The sequence below is a fragment of the Camarhynchus parvulus genome, chromosome 2, assembly GCF_901933205.1.
Source record: "Camarhynchus parvulus chromosome 2, STF_HiC, whole genome shotgun sequence".
NCBI lineage: Eukaryota > Metazoa > Chordata > Aves > Passeriformes > Thraupidae > Camarhynchus > Camarhynchus parvulus.
Window position 1 is genome coordinate 35337280 of NC_044572.1, and position 22244 is coordinate 35359523.

The 22244-nt window shown below is 36.2% G+C and overlaps 1 protein-coding gene across 3 annotated transcripts in view; it reads right to left on the reverse strand.

Moving 5' to 3' along the window:
• Positions 1-2193: 2193 nt before the first annotated feature.
• Positions 2194-22244, reverse strand: part of ANKRD28 (ankyrin repeat domain 28) — a 119921-nt gene continuing 99870 nt past the window's right edge. For all 3 annotated transcript variants that reach the window (XM_030943540.1, XM_030943541.1, XM_030943539.1), the window contains 14 exons: positions 19901-20012; positions 19188-19214; positions 18215-18289; positions 17023-17224; positions 15503-15590; positions 14984-15101; positions 14167-14386; positions 13040-13127; positions 12860-12943; positions 12195-12340; positions 11939-12021; positions 11718-11800; positions 9344-9435; positions 2194-4173 (listed from right to left, as the gene is read on the reverse strand). In XM_030943540.1, the coding sequence (XP_030799400.1) occupies positions 3887-4173; positions 9344-9435; positions 11718-11800; positions 11939-12021; positions 12195-12340; positions 12860-12943; positions 13040-13127; positions 14167-14386; positions 14984-15101; positions 15503-15590; positions 17023-17224; positions 18215-18289; positions 19188-19214; positions 19901-20012 (1705 nt within the window). In that variant the 3' untranslated portion in view covers positions 2194-3886. The remainder of the gene's footprint in view (positions 4174-9343; positions 9436-11717; positions 11801-11938; positions 12022-12194; positions 12341-12859; positions 12944-13039; positions 13128-14166; positions 14387-14983; positions 15102-15502; positions 15591-17022; positions 17225-18214; positions 18290-19187; positions 19215-19900; positions 20013-22244) is intronic.

Consider the following 22244-nt stretch of genomic DNA (forward strand, 5'->3'; position numbering starts at 1 on the left):
AAACATTATCTCATACTCCTTTTTAGTTATCTTCCCTACAGTTTAGGTAACAGCTTTGGGAACTTTAGTGCTCCTTTTAACATCTGTGTAGATGTTAAAAGGAGCAAAACTTTGAAGAATTAATTTTTAAATATTAACTTCTTTTTCAACCAAACATTTGTTAATTCTTCAGCCTGGTAGCCAAAACCAGAAGATAGACAAGTCAGAATTTTAAACAAAATAAATTACCAGAAAAAAAAACCCCGCCAACAATTGCAACCAATCAAAGTCTAAAAAGTGCCTAGAATAAAAGCTCTTACTGTTCCACATATATTTATACAACTATTTTGGAGACATTTAACCATGGAAAGGCAATAAAAACTTACAGGAGGAAATACAAAGCAGGACACAGAGATTTTTATATGGGATTACATGGAAAATCTCCTCAACTGCAGTAGTGTCACTCTTAGGGGGAGACACACTGATTCTTCATCTTATCAGCATCCAGCATTTATCATGAAACATGACACTCTAAAAGTAACAGCTCAGCCTAGGAGGTTAATACTGACTTGGCATTTTCTCCTGCAGAACATTTATCCTGAGAATGGAAAACCCATAAAACATCCCAGAAGTCAAAGCACACAGAAAGCTGAGCAGAGCCAGCTGTCCTCATTCCTTAAGTCCATCTGATTTTTTTTTTCTTCACCAGGACATAAAGGGTTTCTTTTATTCTAATCTATTGCTTCAGTAGTCCAGCCAAGGCTCACTGCTCTCGCTTGATGAAAATCCAATTGATTGTTTGGAAAAAGGCTGTAAGAATAGCTGTGCAATATTCATCTGTAGAAAATCAGGAGAATTTCTTTTAGAAAAATGGAGGTTCCAACATAATTTTCTGGAAAGGAACGGGCCCCTAACTGAGGTATGAACATTTTTTTTTAAAGCCCTACAACACCATCATCATTACTTGCTTTTCAGAGACAAGGAGCCTGCTGTTCCTTGACCTCTCATTAAGAAGTGGTCTCTGAGCACAGCAGCATGGTCTTTAAACAAATCACGTTCCACTTTTGGAATTAGACCATATTCTAATAATAATCTTAATTATCACTTAGAAGGCACAATTACTGTCCCACCCATACTGCTAGGTAATAATAGAGTTTTGGGGTTTTTTTAACAAATACATGCAAATTGCAAGGTACAGGCTCACGGAATAAACTGCAATGATCAGACAGATGAGATACACAAGTCATGTAAATATGAATTCCAAAGTCAATTTAAGAATTCATAATTAGAAAAGACAGATATTTAGCTCAAAAAAGTTCACAAAACCTAAGTTAAAATAATGCAATTTAATGCAGTGAGAAACTTTTCAAGAGGTGAGCAGCAACAAAATGAAAGGCACAATTTCTGATTGGCATAAGGGAACAAACACATTCAACAGCACTGTTTTCTGCATGTATCTGTATTCCATATCCAAATCTTTGACGTTTCAATAAACCAATGCCATCTGAGCTTTTCCTCCTCTGCCACCCAGCCTCTACTGCACTACAATTCTTCCAGCAGGACAGAAGTGAACCCCTGATATATTTTGTGCCCTATAGCTACAGACACCACACAGAGATACCGGGTCATCTCCAAGTCAGACAGAGGTCAGCACAGATAATAAAGGCCTATTAATATCATCCTTCCACAGTGCTTTTGAATTAACATCAGACAGTTTCATGAACAAGAAACATGCAGCTGTTACCTTTTAAATAACTGTCACACCACTTGGCATTCTCATCAGGTTTCCCACAAGCATTTGAGGAAAAAATGGGTCCATGTTGCTTCAGCATTTGAATGGAAATGGTTGCAGTGAATCCCAAGACAGGCCCATGTGGATCTCGTGAGTGCTGCCTGTGGCACAAACATCGCTGCCACAGAGCCATGCACGCGGGAGATTCAGAGGGAAGAGAGCACAGAAATCACCACCTCCCTGAAGTCCTCTAACTCTGCTCACAGATAAACAATGAACACAGGTACAAATGGTTAAGAAAGCAGTATTTATAAGGAAGCCTAAAGGAATAATGTAGTAATATTCAAAATTATTTTAAGTAGCTCACCTTTGCTTTAGAATTAAAATACTGGCAAATCTTCGTGAAGATTTTATAAACTCCAACAGCTTGACAAGAGACTTTATCATTACTTCTTAGTACATACAAATAAATTATTCATTAGTAGAACTCACATTTGGGTTTTATTATACTCTGTAAAATATACAGGAATCTTGAAGTACTGAAAGAGTGCAGGTAAATACAGTATTCAAGCAGTCACTATTTCTATGTACATGCTCATTAATTCTTCAAAAACCCCACAAAATTATCAAATAGATCAAAATATTGTCCCATGTTTCCACACTATGTTCAGAAAAGCAGCTGTTAATTTACAATATCAAAGATTTCCAGTTTCACAATAGAAAAAAAGCATAAAAATGAAATTGGAATCAGTTTGTAGTAATTTATTTGTACTTTGCCAGGACACGCAAGGATTCCTTGCATGTACATAAACAAATTCACTTGAAAAGTAACAGTTATAGTTAAAGCAGAGCCAATAAATTCATATTTAACAGACAAAACTTCAGCTTACTTATGTCAGTTTTTCATTCTTCAGGCAATTAAAAAAACCACAGTAGTCTGTTATAAATAAAAAAAAAATTGGGCAAGTCTGAACTACATTACAGGGACCTGTTTCTGCTGTTTATTTTCTAAATGGAGCACAACAAAGATACACAGCTCTTCCCACAGACCAGACACTGTACTTTTTTCTCTAATAGGGAATTATACTTTTAAATTCACCTCCCCTCCTCCCCCCGCCCCGTTAATCTGGGATTAAAAAAAAAAAAAGTGACAGGGATATACAATTTTAATCTTACATACAATTTTATGATGTAAGGAAGTAGATAAATTACTGAAAAGAACTCTCAGTGACAACAGGGTTATCAAGACATTTCAATTCAATTTTTTATGCAGTTTCATAGTTTGCAAGTTATTAATGTATTTTTAAATTAAGAAAAATTCCATCCAAAACCCAAAAGTTAAAAAAAAAAATCTGTAACTGTGCAACAATTACTTCTTCCCTCCCACATCTCCCACCCATTCCTTCCCTTATTACACTGTACATTTTTCACCCTGACTTCACCTTGTTAGCTGGTTTAATTTTAGTATTATAAAAGTATGACAGATCATTTTCATTTCACCTAAAAGAAAAAGAAAATAAAATTTAAAAGCACATCTGCTTTCTTTTATGGTACATTTAATAGTGTCGGAAGGCTTTCAGATGATTAAAAAAAAATAAAATTCAACATTTAACCCCAAATCTAAGCTTCGTTTCCAGAAGTAATTAAGGTTTGGTTGAAATAACTTCTCAAATAACCTATTCCAGTTTTCACAAAAATGTATTTAATTAAAAAAATCTTTAAGTTATTTGGTCCTTTGGCAATTTGCAGCACAAACAATGCCTACTGTACCAAACTCATTTATTGCCTTCAAAATGGTTTTAGGTTTATTGAGAGCATCTGAATCTAGCATCCTTTGTCTTGTTCATTTACACCAAGTTGGGTGCCCAGTCTGCAGGAATTACTCCCGGCACCAGAAACAGAATGGTAGAATACAGTTAAATAAAACAGTTTTGACATTCTTTATTTTTTTTTTGCCATGGATTCAAAGTACTTATTCAAGAATTTATGCTTCTTCTGCAAAATATGCTCTTAAAAATCTTCCTAGAGTCTCACAGATTTTTTTTATATGTAACCACAATAAAAAACATCTTCTCAAAGGTGTGTCCTCCTTCTGTATTCAAACAGCAACAGCTTTCTGATAGCACGAGTCTGACCTTCCACCGTGAGGGTTCACTCAGACCTACAAATCATCTTCTAATAGGTCTCAGAATCTGAGTCATTGAGCTCGTCTTCTTCTGTGTAGGGGTAGCCACCTTCCCTGCCAATGTTGTTGAAAGTACAGTAGGAGCTGTGGTCACTCCTCATGATTGGCAAGGAATCGAAGGTGACAGTTTTTGAGGTGTTGGTGTAATGATTAATGGCATTGAAGGTGAGGGAGGGCAATGTGCTGCTCGATGAAACAGGCATCATGGTGGCCAGGATGAGAGCCAGGCAATCGGCCACGTCCTTGTTGGGCGCGCAGGCCAAAGCCGGCGTGTAACCTACAGATCGAGAGAAAACAAAACCTTCATTTAAAATAAAGACAATGGACAAATTTCTCCAAGTTCATACAATCTTTCAGCTGTAAAAGTGTTTTACATTGCTTAACTCCACACTGTTTAAAAAAACAAAAAAATGAAATAAACGCATTATCAATTAGTATTTTTAAACTTCTCATTACAAAAACAATCTTGAAATTAATGGGCTTTGCAAAAAAGATGTAATTGCTTTGTTAAGCAGAGCCAAACACTCTAGGCCAGTGAGAAAAGCCCAGACCTGAAAATGGTGAGGAAGTCACTGGGCTGAGGAGAGACAACTAAAAGCAGCCAACAGGGATAGGTGAGAGCATTCACTAAAGAGCTACTGCACAAACTAGAGCTCAAATGTTTCTTCATCCAGCATCTCCACCACAGCTGCTCATCACAGACAGGCACTTCAATAACACTGTGCTATCTCAGTAACAAGCTGGCTAAAGGATCAAAGCCAGTCAATTGAAAAGGCAGAGTGTAATTACTTCATCACAATAGTGTAATATACTTCATTACAATATTCAATAATATAAATTATAAAGCCAATGCCTGATTTCTATTTGCATGGTATCAATTAAGAAATCCAGAGAAGTTTCAGTAAATGCCAGCTGGGTTAGCAGGCTAGAACTTGCAGGGAGACCACTTGGTTGCCCAACTGGTCCAACCAAACTTCTGCCAGGCATTGCTGCTGTGACAACCCCCAAATGCAGGAGGTCTCAGGCTGTGGAATGATTTGCAGTCAGGTCATGTAGCTGTGACATCTCTTCTAGGTTTCTGTGGCTCTAATAATCCTCCACCACTGTTCCTTCTGCAGTTTCCCCTTCTCTGTGTACTTGCCTCTATTCATTCAATGTCAAGAAAAACGCTTCAAATTCTCCTCAGCAGAGATCCGTGCACTGCTCCTGTCTCAGGCTTAGCCATTCGGATGGCGCCTGAGGGTGAGTTCTGGCACAGGTCTCGGTGCATCTGCAGCACCAAGGGACTGTCCTTGCTGGTGCCACTGGCAGCTCTAAAAGCAGGGCAGTATCCCAAGTACCACCACAGATCACAGCTAATTCTGATGTCAAAAGCAGGACAAGTTCCCCTCCCTGGCTCCACCCTGCAGCATCTCTCATTGTGTGGGACAGAAATGCCCACAATGAGCTCAACAGGAAGATTCATATTCAGGTACATTTGGGAGTCTGAAGTCCTGCACTACCTCATAGTCCACAAGTTCAAGGTGGACAACATCCAAGTAAAAAGCACACAAGTAATTTTAAATAATAGATGGCTTTAACGCAAAGTGCATGATAGACTTCTATCGAGACTTTAGGAAGGCAGGGAAAACAAGGCCATGCTCTTTCTACCAGCAAGTGTTTCAACTACTTCAAAGGAACCATCTTTATTTTAGAAGTAGGTCCAGATCAAGTTTTAGGATAGACATCAGGAGCAGTTACTGTATTGTGCAACTGCACATAGGTATTAAACCAGTAAGCACTTTATGGAAAATAACTGTAGCTAGAAATTAAGAAAACAGCAAGCAGGGGATGGTCTATTGACCTATTTTTCACGCAGGACAGTTGAACTATTTTTCACTCAGGACAGACCTTGTGCTTGATGCTTTGAACAGAGCAAGACAAGAGTCCCTGCCCAAAGGAGCACACAATCCAAGGAAACACAGAGAAGTCAAGCACAGAACGCACCAGCTGACCATGCGATAGGGCCGTACAGAAGTGCAGCGCAGCGGATGGTTTCATTGTTAGTAAGGTACCACAGCACTTAAACAGCTCAGAGTTAACAGTGACAGTCTGCAGAAGAGATACATTTTGAGAGGATTCAGAAGCAAGGGCCAGGGCTCGCCACACCTGGATCATGACTGCATTTCAGGCATGTAAGGCAGAACAGAAGGCTCAGAACTGATACTCAGATGCACACCATTTAATATCTACAGTTGCTGGAGGTTGTGTGAAGGTAAGATGACACACAAAGTAAGTTTATTCAAGCTGGTCATATTCAACACCATTCCTTTCACTAATGTGACTTGATAAAAATTCAAAGAAGAAAAACAAGCAGTCATCTGCTATTTTAAGGGTTTTATTTGTTTGTTTGACCCCTTCCCCCCTCCCCCCTTTTAAAGACTTCTAGGGTCTTGAATACTCATGTTCCTTCTGGAGCAGTGCATCCCAGTTCATCATAAAAAGGTCAATGTAAGGATTAAACAAAATACTTGCTTCTGTTAAAAATTCTCTGTTGTCTAAAAACTGTGTTTATAATTCATACACAACTGTAGGTCTCAAGCTCCTGGCTTTCATAAGCAGGAATGAAATACCCCCGTTTTATTCCTGCCTTAGACATAGCAAGATGAAGTAACTGCTTACACCACAGAAGACTGACATCTGTGTCCTCCACCACATTAACTTATATTAACTCCACTATATCAAATTCAAATTTATAAGAACAAATTGTAATTTTATGTCACTTAACTGCAGAGTGATAATTCATAAACCAGGGAAACAGCAGATATAAATACTTTATATTTCCTTTGAAGATGATGTTGATAAATGAACTGACTCCACTGAAATACTCTTAACTCCACTCTCCTGTAATGGTCCTCATAATCTGCACTTGTACCTGTGTAAGGCTTCACAGAACAACAACAAAATATTTACTATCTTCATTTGTAGATGGGGCAATAGAAGTAGAGTGAGTTGGGGCAGAATCCTTGCACAACAAAAAGCAAGGGTCTGCATGATGGACACTGACTTAAGGCTGAGGCTCCTCCTGCCCAAATGCAGAGCTGCTCCCTCCCCTGGGGCTTGAAAGTTGCCAGGAAGGCGTCCAGAGGAAAATCAGAGTGTTAGTGAAGTGATCAGTGCAATGAGAGTTCTCAAGATCAAATGAATGAGGTATTAACACAGGGAAAGAGATGAGAGTCTGAGGCACAAGTAATCTGAAAACTACTTACAGAAAAATTCCTTCCAGAAAACTGGACATCTCCAATATAAACTAAAATACCAGTTAAATACTCAGGAAAAAAAAAACCCACTACAATACAAAACACACAAAGAAATCCCTCCTGAAACGTTGGTTGAGTGACAAAATAAAACTTCATATGGTGTCAAATGAAGAAAAAGCCAATAATTTCTTTTAAGATGGGCAAATTTGCATAAATAATGTCCAATTCAACAGAATTTTTGTAGATGAAGGTGATGGCAGTTTCATCATGACTGGTGCAGAAAAATAGGGAAAAAAAAGAAATTTGAATAACAACAGATACAGAGCTGAGAATGAACCCTCAACACAACCACTTTGGGGAAGTATACTGGAAAGTTAATTTTCTGTTTCAGCTGCATTTAATCTATTAAGAACCAAGAGGATTAAATTTTTTCTACTGACATTAGTTCTTAAACAAAAATGATCTCACCATTTTAAGAGACGCTCTATGACAAAAGCAGCGTGAGTTCAAATTCACTTTAAAAATCTTATAAACTATTTGTAAACTGAAACACAGGTAACTGGAGTGATGCTGGCTTTTTTCAAAGCTCATGTTTTTCAATAATGCTCAGATATAGCAGCAGAGGACTCAATTTATACTGCTATAGACACAAATAGAGACTGCTTGAAAAAGTCAATGTAGTTTTTACAGAAAGGACAAATTCAAAGACAAAAAGTGGATCATCACTCCATAACAGCTGAGGCTCTGCTGGTTACATGTTCCATATAAGGAACCAAGACAGGTTCCATGTAAAACACTAAAACTGTCTAAAACTAAAATTAAACTCCCTTATCATCTAATTCTGTATGAAATGCCAATCTTGTTTGGCAGATCACTGAACTTATCTGGACTATGCTGAAGTAAGAGAATGCCAGTGTATGACCCAAAATATTCCACTGCCTATTTCGTCAGTCAGAAAAAGACTCCATCAAGGCTGCTTGATATAGTCTCAAGGCTGCTTAAAAATTTATAAACAAAGCAACTGCTATTAGAAAGAACCACAGTGACGAAAAATATTAGATAGTGCTCAGACTTACTTAAAAATTTAAAATGAGCAGAATTAAAAAGAAGGTTTTTAGATCCCCAGGCTGCCAGAGTACTTTGATACAAATGTTTTCCCTCTGTTACGTCAGAGATCCATCCTAACAAGGGACTGGCTGGCTGTATATGAGAAGCCCACAAAAATGCAAATGTCTCCAGTCAGCATACATGGGATGAGAAGCAAAAATAAAAAAAAAGATATATCTTTCAATCTTTTCATTTGAAGGAGTTTCTTTTAGCACTTACTCTCTTGTGCCCTATTTTAGGCAAGGAATGATCTTTAAGTCACCCATGTTACTTTAAGCAGTGTAATTTGAGAAACACACAGAGAAAGTCACAGTGAACATTAAAAGAGGAAAAACTTTCCAAACTGGAAATATAATTAGAACTATCAATTAGGCACATAACTTTTGGAATAAAAAATAACATAGAAATCCAAAGTCAAAAAGCAAACAATCTATTGCTTCACCCCTCCCCAAATCCCAACTACTGCTTTCATGGCATAAGTGGCAGAGCCTTACGCTTTCAAAAGCACAGCTTTAGAGGACCACAGATATCTTACATGAAAATGTGAATTAGTCAGTAAATCTAATTTTCTTTTGTTTTACAAGATGCAGGATTTATTCTCGTGATAAAGCAGTTACTTCTTACTTCTAAGTGCCAAAAAACTCTGAAGAGCCAAAAGCTTGAGAGCAGTAACTGTGAGCTGTAAATCATACTAGCTTTTAAAAGCTAACACCAATATACCTACTGTGACAAAACAAATAGCAATTCAATCCAGCTTAACAGCTGAAAGTTATATTTTACTTTGAGCATTATGTTTTTCTGACCATTTTTGGTATGCCAAAGCTACTGCATTTATAGGTGCATCATAAAACTACTTTTATAGTGCATCATAAAACTACAAATGCAAGCCAAACTTTTCTGTGCTGTGACCTGCATCATTCTGAACGTTTTCACTCTCCCTACTTCCGTTGCTTTGTTAAAATGATCCACCAGCAACCCATTTTTTTCTGCGAGGGCAACCTACTGCAAGGCTCATCTGGAGTTTCCAGAGTTACTGTTTTTCAAGGAGTTGAGTTTAGAACCACAGTTCCTCACAGGAAAACAAAGTTAGATTTTTCTTACCATTTTCATCTACAGCAAGTACACTTGCTCCCTTCCCTAAAAGCTCTTGAACTACAACCGTTAGTCCATTTCGAGCAGCAACATGCAGAGGTCTGTGAAGACAAGCAAACTCATATATAAACCTTACAACAAGTCATGAAGTAAGATAGGTAGCTTGCATCTAGTTAAATGTAATACTTATACTTCTGTGTTATTTACACATTTTTTATACAAATATTATAGATGTAATAACTAAGATGGGAAACTCAGCAAATCTTTTTTCTTATTGCAAAGAAACTGTAAAATACCAATTGTGAACATTCTTCTTTCCATGGCAGCACACAGGGAGGAAGCAGCTGCTAGTAAAGATGTGCCTGCTTATGGACTTTATCATGTTAAAAAGTCAGAAACACTTGGCACCCTACTGCTGATAAATCCCCACTCAGCTGCTGTAACAGATACTGTCACATGTGAGAGTAAGTGCATATCACTGCCATCACTCACTGGAGCTCTAACAGCAGAATGGCAGCCCTTTGCTGCTACATGTAAATACCCATAAGAGATGCAGAAACACTTCATCAATCTGCCTTCTAGAAACCACTATATTCCATTGTGATTAGAGATGAAAAAATATTTCACAGTATAATGCATGAAGCAAGAAAAGCAGATTACTTTTCAAAACCTCAAACTACTAACCATAAATCAATTTTGTGTTGACTTGCTCTATAAAGGAAAGTGTAGCTTTATCTCAAATATTCTAATTATATCTTTTTCAAATGCAACAGTTTTTCAAAATTGGTTCCCATTGGCTTAAATAAAACCTTACTATCATGCAGCAGGAAACAAAATTATCAGCTTACTTCCCTTCTGCTTTATATTGCTCTTCATTCATTCTAAGATTCCTGAAGTTGTTTGAATTAACTATAAGCTGGAAAAAATGCCTTACTTATATATCAGAAATGCAAAAGATACAAACAGAAGCAGCTGTATCTATGGTGCTTACATTAAAGTATTAAAAATGCAAGAATTACCACACCCCACAGATAAACTGAAAAATGTACTGTAATTAAAATAATTTTACTGTAGAGACCAACAATTTTAATGCTTATCTTGCCACAAAGAAGGACTTTGTTTAAGCTGTTCAGAAAGTTAATTTAGTTATTAAACATTTGCTAAAGTAGTATTATTTAAACAACGGTTAAAACCTTGCAATTTATATACACACTTTAGAGAGGTGCAAATGTGTACCTATTTTATCCCATGACATCTCTTGATCGAACTATTTGAGCCAAGGCATGTGGGTGGAATTACATGAGCCTATGGTAGCATACTTTCCCACATCTGTTCCCATCTCCTTTTTGCTTTTCCTTCTCCCAAGACATCCTTGTTTAAAGCCAGAAATGAGGCAATCAATCCTTTCCTGCTTTCTGGTTATTTCATGCTGCCTGAGGTGCACCATGGTGAGCAGCAAAAGCAAAGGAAGAATTCTTACTATTTTAACTCCTTAATTCAAGCAGGTCTCAGGGAATACTTGGAAGCACTGTATGAGCTTGAATATGGCAAGATTGCAGAAGGGACATAAGGCCAGAATAATATGTGAGTTGCTTACAAGTTCCAGTGTAAGGTGGTTTTGGTGATTTTTTGGCTTTTTTTTCCCTAAATGGTCTGTGATACCATTACTGAAGCAGTCTAATAATTCATGTGCATAACTCAGCTATACATTGTGTGCCAAGTATTCTTTGAACACAAATGCATTCTCCAAAAGGAAAAAATGCAGAAGAGTCATTTTAGTAACCCATCTTGACTGGTATGACATACCACACATTTCTAAGGTTTCCTCGTGATTCAGGCTAACCAAATAGGTTTAATTCTATTTGAGAGACCATCTTCAGGAAGGTTTAAGAAGAGTGTATTCTCTATGATATTTAATAGACAACAAAGTTTCACCCTTGAAACATGAAACAGAAAGCATGCTGAAGAATAAAAGCACACTTCAGGCAGTTATTTTTTTTAAAGTAGCTATCTTTGAAGACTAAGTCTTAGTTTGCCTCTAGTTGTTAAATGAAGTGATTTTTAATTGAAAAACTGGATAATTTTTAAAATGGAAAAATTTCAGTTTACAGGTAATCACAGTGGATTGCAGTAACTCCACACATGAATCACAATAATGTAAGTTTTACTTATCATCCTATTCACCCACATGAAAAAAAAAAAATATCCAGAGCTGTAAGTATGAGCAAAACACCCTTTCAATTCCAAATTGGTTCAACTCTTGGTACCTATTAACAGTTTAAATTCAGTAAGTTTGAAAAAAAAATCTAAAAAATATTCCTCTTTATGAGCAAGATACACACCAAGAACTCATCTTTCAAACACGCTCCCTGCTGATACGTACGTTTGCAAGGCTGCGTTGGTGGCGTTGATGAGGTTTCTATCTGTAATCTTCTCCAGGATTAACAAGGCACTAGTTTCATGACCCTTAACACAGAACAAACATCTGTCACATAACAAATATTCTTCACAAATTGTTTTGCGTGTTTTCTCAAAGTAACAATACTTTCAAACAGTGCTTGATAACACAAAGCTCAGCACTGATAAGTCAGACCGTGCACACACCTTGCTGCAAGCCAAGTGGAGTGCTGTGTTCTTAGAATTGTCTTGCAAAGTCAGATCAGCCTTAGCACTGCTAACCAGCACCTCTGGGGAAATAAAGACTTTTATTAACTAAAAGCATATTCCTTAAAATCCAAACGGTAAAATGAAAACAGAATTTTGGCAAAATATATTCACAAGAACATGAACTGTAAGGCTACTTCACCCACAGTAAGATTAACAGAGCTAAAAGCAGAAATACATAAAGCTTTCTCTTTACCAACTGTATTCGTCTGTCCATTTTCTGCAGCCATCATTAAAGGTGTTTTCCCAGAAGAATCTACAGCATTTACTTGAGCACTGTGACCAAGCAGAAGCTGTAGACACTCAACGTGATCTGTAAAAGCTGCTGCATGCAGAGGTGTTCTACAACAGATCAAAAGACAATATGGCCATGTTCAGCCATGCTTTCTACTGTATTCAAAGGGGCATCCCTGCCTGTGATCCTACAAATAAAAAAGACTCTGCAGTCTCTCCCACTGATCCTTTGCAATCAGTATTGCTGGAGTTGTGATTGCTGCCTTTATAAAAGTCCCTTTCTAGGTTCAACTAATGCCACCCACACAGTTTATAATAGAGATACAATTTGATTCAGAAAAAATAAAAGATGCATAAAGCTCTATCCACAAAATGAAAAAAATTTAAAATGTGCTCTAAGTTGCCTGTATAATAAAAAGTTGATTCAAGTTTACTGAATCAGAACAGGATTTTTAAAATCTAAAATTTATTTCTAGCACAGAATAAAACAAAAACCTTCAAAGAATAAAACGAGGGGGAATGAGGAATTAATGTTAAGTAGCAAATACAAACCCCCCAAACAAATAAAGAATTTAGCACAGCCACTGTATGACATTACAGACATTCCTTCTGCATTTGCACTCTTACCTTCCTTTTGAATCCGTTGAATTTACAATACCACCACCTAGTGTATCAATTAACATTTCTGCAGCACCTTCATTGTCATTTATCCTACAATGAATTAAACAGACTGTTATTTACAGAATGATAAATCTTTTGTTAAATACAGCAATGAAATTTATGAAGAATAATTTTGTACTTCCTTACACAGCACAATGCAAGGGACTGAAAGAATTTCCTTCCATTTTCTGAAAAACTTCCTGTTCCAGGAGCAGCTCTACACAACTGTCGTGACCTAAAGCAAATGTAGGAGTTAGGTATTGAAAAGAAGGGAAAAGGTCTAACTATGGTTTACAATGAAAAATATGTACCTAAATTAGATTAAGCAGTATTGTATTTGAAAATTTCAAAGAAAAACTGGTTATATTCAACAGGGCTGAATATTCAACGTTTAGGAACCAATACATTCTTAGAATCCTGAAAATCAAACTGACATGTAATACTGTAAACTTTATGAAATTTATAAGGTACCTCACGCTGTCTGAAGGACATCCAGAACACCTAATTGAATTCTTTACACCTCTGCATTGCAAACTCTTCTGTACATTCATCACTTTGTCTCCATGAAAACAACTCCACCATTTGAGGTTTATTTTTGTTCCACATTTAGTTGAAATTATCACCCAGCTGCATCAGCTCAGTAGTTATTCACTTAATAATAATTGGTGAAATGAAGGTTTAATCTCTTACTTCTTGATTTTTCTCTATCATGTTATTTATTTCATCTCTGAATGAGATGAAATAAATAACAACCTCTACTGTGTTCTAAATGAACACACAGAACAAAATTTTTAGCAAGGGAGCTGAATGATTTTTCTACATTTTAAGGACTCCCTCACTGTCAAATCCATGAAATTATCAGTGAAGAAAAAAAAATTCGTATTGAATCACTTCTATATCCTTGAGATTCTTATGCCTACCATATTTGATATGAAGCAAGTTTAATACAGATTTAATCTGAAACCACTCCTCCTTATAAAAGTTATTTTTTGGGATGTGTGTGACACATTTCTATTCAGAGGTATTATGCTGAATTTCTTTACAGACTTCTTGAGGCATAAAACTAAGATACTATATGACAAAAATGTAGGACAAAAGTAAACATCTCTTATGAATTAGATGTTAATACATTCCTCTTCAAGATATCCTGTCATTTTCTCTCATTCACTGAAAGGAACTGAAAGAGGATGTTGCTTTTGTATGAATATTAAGTTATTAATACTTCTATCCCAATATCAACAAACGGATGCAGAGCTGTATTTTGATGCATTTACCATTGTAGCAGGCCCAGTGCAGCGATGTGTAGCCGTGATTGTCTGCCATGGCAGGGGCTGCATCCCCACTGGCAGCTGCCTGCAGCAGAGCCCCCAGCACGCCGATGTGGCCGCACGCCGCTGACAGGTGGATGGGCGTGCGGCCCCGGCAGTCCCGCAGTAAGGACTTAGCACCGTGTTGGAGCAATGCTTCCACACATTCCTCATGCCCAGTAACTGCCTGTCAGAGAGACACAGGAGAGGGCCAGTTTGAAAATATTCATGTATGTAAGCCGAGGTGTAGAACCCAAGCAAGAAAACCTCAGGCAAATTCTTGCATTTTTAAGGCGTAACAAAATAAGCAAAATAAGTTACTATTTTTATTCCTAAAAACAGACATTCTGTTGGGAAAATAGCAATGTATTATAATACTCATGTCAGAATATTTTCTTGGAATAACACTGAATGAACTACTAATCTCTTGGGCTCATTCAATTGTCTTATCTGGCAGACGCTAGAAACAAAATATTTGGCATGTGGCACATATCATGCTTTTCTTCCTCCTATTAACACTACCTTCCCCCCAACAAAATATTGTACTCTAGGACCTCTCCAGTTAACATTTTACAGCAAGATTAGGAGGTTCTAAAAGTCCAAAGGAATTCTGACGGTAGGTAGTAAACAGGCAGAATGCACCTTTCGAATGCAACTAAAAATACAATTAAATTCAAATGGCAAGATGAGAATAATGAGACATTAACTAACACTACATATTAAGTATTTATTTGAAATTAGCATGTAGAAAACTGGAAATTAAAAAAAGGGAATATTCTCTTACCCCTCTGTGCAATGCTGTCCTTCCCCACTTATCTTTGGCATCTACATTTGCTCCTTTGTTAAGGAGTGAATAAACACAGTCGGTGTGCCCATTGAGAACTGACAACATCAGAGGAGTCCTAAGCGGAGACAGAAATAAAGTGGAAATTTACACTTGGAAATTTAACAGACTAGCGCTCAGCTCAAACACAACAACTGCTATCCTTGCACTCAACACTGTTAAGACTTACATCATCAATGACCTTCCACTCATTTGCTTTTTAGATTTGAGAAAATAAAGTAACATGCCCCAGTTCAGAAGTCCTGATTAAGTAACTAGAATCCATTTTCTCAGCATCTGGGCAGTAAGACACATTTTAGTTTCCTCCCAGCTGAACATTTTTCACTCTCAACTTCATGTTTATTGCAATAATTTCCTTTTAAAATAAGTTTAAAATAATTACTGTAAAGTATTTGGTTTTTTTTCTTTTACAAAATGCAATAACTTGTGTAGAACAGAATGCCCATGATTTAAACTCACTGTCCATTTCCATCTTGAATGTCCACTGCATTCTGTGGCTCTGCATTTCCTATCAATAGCCGCAAACATTCTGAATGACCATTTGTAGCTGTAAAACATTATAAAAATATGGGATTTACATGAATTGCCTTTGAGAAGAGAGCTCAAACAGAATGGCAACCTATCTGCTCAGACTAAAGCCCATTAGCTTGAAAACCCACTGTATAGCTTTACTATTGTAATCATTTGAATTAAAATATGAATACTAGAAAATTTCAGCAATCAGATATTCTCAACTGTACAGTGTTAGAAAAACTGATTCCAACTATCAACTGCCAACAGATTTTATGTAAACATATATATATTAATGAGGTTGCATATATTAAAAGTAATTGGAATATATGCTTATACAACACACACAAGAAGGAACACTAAAATATAGGAATTAGCATAATTTTTGCTTGTTTTAAGGCACTGGGAAACACATACCTAGCAAATCATAGTCAGATTTTGTTAGCAAGTGCAGCATGCACATAGTTATAAAATAATAATGGAAATCACATTTAGAAAGGGGAAGGAAATGTAATGCATAGATGTAATAAACCAAGCAGTTAAAAAAAAAGGAAAATGAACAAACAGAAAATTGAGAAATCTCATTTAAATGCAACTCATGAAAGATAAATGATTGCTTCTTGGAAGGGAAATTATTTCTGACCTACAGCTGCAGTATTCAGTTCACACAAGCACAGCGACAATTCACATTTCTGTAGCTGACAGACATGCTAACACAAGTTAGGAAAGCTCAATCAAATAGAAGAATGCAGTTTGTGCTCATGGACAACAAAACAAGTTGTCAAGAATGATGATGTTTTGTACATAATGCTCTTTTTAACTGCAACACTTCTGTAACACCATTACTATAAATGCCGAATTGAATAAGCCTATTTTTAATGCGAGGGGAAAAATAAGACTCTAGTGTGGATTCTAGACTCAGAGAATGGCAGGCCTAGAGATGTTTTCTAGGAAAGTCAGCAAGAAAACACTGCAAAGGATTGCTGTTATTTTGAAAATGCTCAGGAGTCATTTAAATCCTTGGAAAAAAATCAAAGTAAGTTTTCATGTCTCTTCTCAAACTGCCAAAATTCTCCAAGACTCCAGTCATTTTTAGAAGTATTTTACTGCCAAGACAGGCAACGCAATTTGCCTTTCTAAATTTGGGCCTGCAGTTTGGACAGCGTGAAAGACGAGGAGAGAAGCAGGGACATGTCACTGCACCTGTCAGCACAGCCACTTGAATGGACAAGGACAATGCACCCTTCCAGAGGGAAGTGTGGAACAGCACTCTTGGACTCCACTGGTTTATTGGATTAATCCTGGCTCCTGCCTGCAACTCTCTTGCTACATGTTTCTCAGCACAGCATATACTTGAAAGTCATCCTCTGTTCCTAAATACTATTTCTTAGAACATTAATGACAGAGACTTCTAAACAGATTACACATTTCAAAAGCCAAAATTTTAGAGGTTAGTAGCTAGCACATACCTGCAGCATGAATTGGGGTCCTCTTTACAACATAATCTTTCACCAAGATTGATGCTCCCTGATTAATGAGCACATCTACACATTCCACATGTCCCTTAAAGGCAGCAAGATCCAGTGGCGTCCTTCCATTGTTATTCCTCACATCAAGGTCCAGCAGTGACTGTACCAGCACTTCCAGAGCTTGATGGTGGCCATGATAGGCCTACAAGAATAAGAAAATTCTTCAATTTTCCCATCCTTAACGTTTTTCCCTTTCTTGCTAAAACTACATAAATGAAACTGTAAAGAGACTATCCTTACTTTAGCATGCAGAAGAGCAACTGATGCAGCACATAAGTAGTTACAGCAGTTATAACTAATTTTAAAACCCCACAACTTCAGCAAAAGGTTGGTGGTGTTTTCCTATTTTATCCTTTCAGTCAGCAACTGAAACTACTCCCAGAAAATAATCTGTCTTCAATCTGCATAAAAACCAGTATTTTGACTACTGCACAATGTTTCATCCCTTTATGTTGGAGTTACATCAACCTCAGATTATGTCAAGTGAGGAACATAAGCAAATTTAAGTAATTTCTTCTGGCTTTTATACATAAAATATTTTTTTAAAAAGCACCTGTAATAGGAATGCAGTACAAATAGCGTTCATTTACCACTATCAAAGATTATTTTTACTTTATTGATATATATATATGTACTGCATGAGACTCTATTTTCAGAAAGTATAGAGTGGCTTTTCAATTGCTTTTAAATTCAGGGAAAAGATCAAAGCTACACATTGAGCTGGTTACTCTGTATTTTGAATATTTTTTTATAGACAGAATTTCATCACTATCCTACACTACTCCTTGTGCAAATCTTCCCTAAAGTATTGAGGACAAACATTTCTCATACTAAACAATTAAGAGAGTAAGACAGTGTAATGATTAAAAAAGTCATAATTACTTATAGAACAAGTCTTATAAAAGTTTCATTAGCACAGATTTTAATTAGAAGATTCCACATGAAAGCTGTTCCGTGAAGCAAATTTCAAGTGAAATGCAAAAATCATCCTGTATACCTCATTCAGGAATATTAGTACATATGTTTGCATATTGTTTATTAACCTATTTTGAAAAAATCCAGAATGAATAAACCTGTGCAACAACTGTTTGCTACCAGATGAGTTGTCATCACTAAAGAACTGAGAACTTACAGCTAAATGCAGTGGACTTATAGGTGCTCTGTTGTCTGAGTCATTCAGCATGTCAGTACCTGATGTTTCCATCAGCTTAGAGAGAAAAAGTCAGAGTGAGTGCAAAACCCCCTCACCTTTGAAAACACTCAGCAATAATTGCTACATTTTCCCATATACACAGATTGAAAAATAAAGGAGAAAAAGTAGGAAGAATAGTATAGAATTACAGACGTCCTGATCTTCAACATTTTAGAGTCTGAATCAACTCAGCAACATATCCCCCATATTCATGTTCCAACCCCAGTAGTTTAATTTTGCATAATAATGCAATAATTCAATAAGAAACTAAATTAAAATTAGTATTTTTTCTGAAGAGCAATATGAACGATGAATACAAAGGGAAGACAAGGACAAGTGACAACAGCAGCAAGAAAAAACCCCCAGACATCAGCCAAGTAAGCATTCTGATTAGGTGAAAAGTCAGCAGAATACAATATGAAAGGCCAGACAGCAGGATGGATTTCTCAGAACAGGAAAACAATTCTCAGAGAGAAAAAATGGTCTCAAAAAAAGCAAAAGCTATAGCATTAAAATATCTATGTATATACATTTCTATTTGTGACTTTCAGATGTATTCTGAAGTTTTACTTCTGGGTCTTCTTCAAGACCATATTTAATTAAGTACATTAGTAGAATTAAAACATTCAAAGTATTTGAAGAACACCAAATACATTCAAATTACATTTTCATTATCAGACATGTATAGCATGGTCAACCAACTGTTTAAGTAAAAAACTACATGGCTTAAAAATAATTTCCCATTTTAAAATTGTAAAACCCAATTAAATATAAACTGTAGTTGAAATGAAATAATACATTAATGCATTGAAGAAATGTCTGTATAAGTCTAAAAAATAAGCAGTATTTTTAAAACTACATGTTCCCTTTTGCTCTGTAGTAATACTTAAAAAGTGAGAAATAATAGACTTACAACATCTAGAGGCGTTTCACTTGCAATCTGTAATTAAAAACATCCAAAATTCATGTTTGAATACATTTAAATATAAAAAAGTAATTTTAATAAAAATACTGAAGTTGTATAAGACAGCATATCAAATAGTACACATATTTTTGTAAAGGGAGCAATAAAAAACTAACTATGGCTTTATTATCTGAAAATATATTCTGTGGCCACTAGTTACTGTAACTGCATGAACTATTTTATAAGGCACTCTTTCTTTACAGGTTCTCCCCATATTTTAATTTGCTCCTTTCAAATGACATTCATGAAATTTCTGAAAGGTTCTCAGTGGGATAACTTGTGATTATTTTATTTCAGTCACCAGAAAAAAAAAATAGTAGTGTATTTTAAATTAAGACACAAAACAAAACTAATATCCCACATCTTCAACCAGTTGTCTTCTCATCTGAGAATTTTTCATCTTTTTAAGCCAGTATCTAGCATCCTAGCTGCTCACTTTGCTTCTATTTTAGGAATACCAAATGATTGAATTTATCTGCACTGAGGCTGAAAATTATAATTTTATTTTATAATTATTTTTTATAATTATAAAATTATTTTTAAAAATACTGAAAATCCAGTATTGACCCAGCTGACAGCCAAGGAGGAGGAATCCCCTGGCCTCTGCAGCACACCCTGGAAGAGCAGCAGTGACACCTTCCATCCAGGAGATGTTCTCTTACCAATTCAAGACACAAGCGATGACCGTAGGCAGCTGAGTAATGAACTGCATTGTATCCTTGCTTGTCTCGGATCCCGGGGTTGGCATCATTTCTTAGCAAGTATTCCAGGCACCTATTCAAATTGACATATGCAACCATGTATCTAAATGCTGAATTTCAACTTAATGCTAAGTGATAAATTGTTCCAATTCAACTGGAAAATAGAATACAGCACACAGGGACACTGATTTAATGTACAATATTGGCTAGGACTAGAGAAAGCTACCTCATTACATCAAACATAAAGGTCAATCACAAAGCTTCAAAGTTTGAAATAATCCTTCTCTGCAGACACCCTGCATCTTCTGAGTTATCTGACTTGGTTAAAACTAGTACTTCATGGCTATTTTCCTCCTAGCTAACACAACTGCAGTTAGCTTTGCTAATATCAATGATTACTATTTTGTATGCTTTTCTGCATTAATTTCTTCTACTGTATGTTATATGCAAAGAAGAGAAGCAGATCTTCATGGCAGCATACAAGAATAACACACATACACACACACACACACACACTTCCACTACCACCAGATACAATTTTTAAAATTTGTTTATACAGCAAATACTCAGTTGTTGTCACACATATATCTTACCATTCCTTACTTTAACTAGACAAATTTATAGGGCAAAATATGACCAGCCCAGTTTCATCCACACTCATTTGGGAGGATGGGAAATGGGGGTTTCAAGTCAGCTCACTCTCTCCCTATTTTTCTGTTTTTGAGAGACTCCATGTGTGCACACCAATGATTGCAAGTAATAACCCTGCTGTTTCATACTTTTATGTTGTCTATCATTTCAGCAATATTTTCAAAAGTCATTATTATGACCTTGAACTTGCTAGTGAAGCTATTCCTTACTCTGATGTGTACAACAGGTCAACATCCCTTCTTCTCTCTGGGATCATTAAATACTTCCCTATCAGAAGTGCACTCTCACTTCCATAATTTTTTGCCCAGCATAAACAAGGACTTGATATGTAGTGAAAAAGGTAAAATTTCATGAGTTTTAAAGAATAACATATGTAACATAAGATGCAAGTAACTTTAAAACTACTCAGTACAGCTAATAAAAAGCTACTTGTAAAGCATACCTATGTTTTTAACCAATCAATTCAGCTTTTATTTGTCCAGTAAATAAATGCTTAGACTTCATTAATGACAACTGTGCTTGCCTGTTTTTGCTTGAATTAAAATGAGATGAGATTTATGAAAACCCAAAGACAAATTAATTTGTCTCATTAAGTAAGAATTACAGTTCTTACATTTCATTTGTCCCATCATCTAACTTTCTTTCTAATTTGGATCAGTAATTTGGTGTTAACATTCATGGGTGATTAATAAATGTTACATGTCACTGGCTTTGGCTACCTAAATTTCTACAATACACTAAATACACTGCACAGAGCCAAGTCTGCTAAAAATCCTCAAGTACCAAATCTTTCCAGTGCAAATTAGACAATTATTTTCAATGGTTTTTTGCATCCAAGAGAGAGATTACTCCTGCATCTTTCACATAATTAACTGTCCTCAACAGGTCTCTTAAAGAGGATATTAATCAAACTTTCTGAAAGCCCAGATAAATTAAATTTATTTTTCATATATTCATTCTTTATTCATTTTATTTATTTTCCATTAGAAAAGTATAAATAGAAGCAACATTCTTTTTCCCCTCTAAGAGAAAATTATGAAATCATGCTTTTCTCTAATCTTGGTAAAATGGGGCTTAGTGGTGTTTGTTCCGGACAAAAGTATTTGTTAAAGATACGAAAAAAATACTTTCAAACAGGAATAAACTGCAAAATAATTTTCAACAAAAAAATCCCTGTCTCTACAATCGGTCTTTAAAGATGTCTGAACAAAGACCATAAAACTGCACACAAATATTTTTGCAATTTTATGTAGATGGTTTCCTGGTAGATGGTTTATGATGTGTTTTTCCCAGGCTTTATATTCTGACTCCAGTAATCATTTTTAACTTCATTTCTGTTTTGAATGAGCTGAGCAGTATTGGTTTTCCAGCTGTTACTACTCATCTTGGTGCAGCAATATAAAAAGCTTCCCCTCAGGCCATTCTGCTTTGCAGCCTGTCTTCCAGAGACCCAAATGTTAATGAGAAGGGCAGCAGCCCATGGGCTCCAGAGAGGATGCTTTGAGTTACCTCCCAAAGCTCTGCAGCATTGTCATCGTCACTCCTGCTCGTGCCTTTTGTAAGACAGATGGCAAAACGATGTCATCTGAAGAACCATTATAGTTTGGAGGTTTTCAGAGCAACTGTGAAGCTAAAATTAATCCTGCTCAACTTG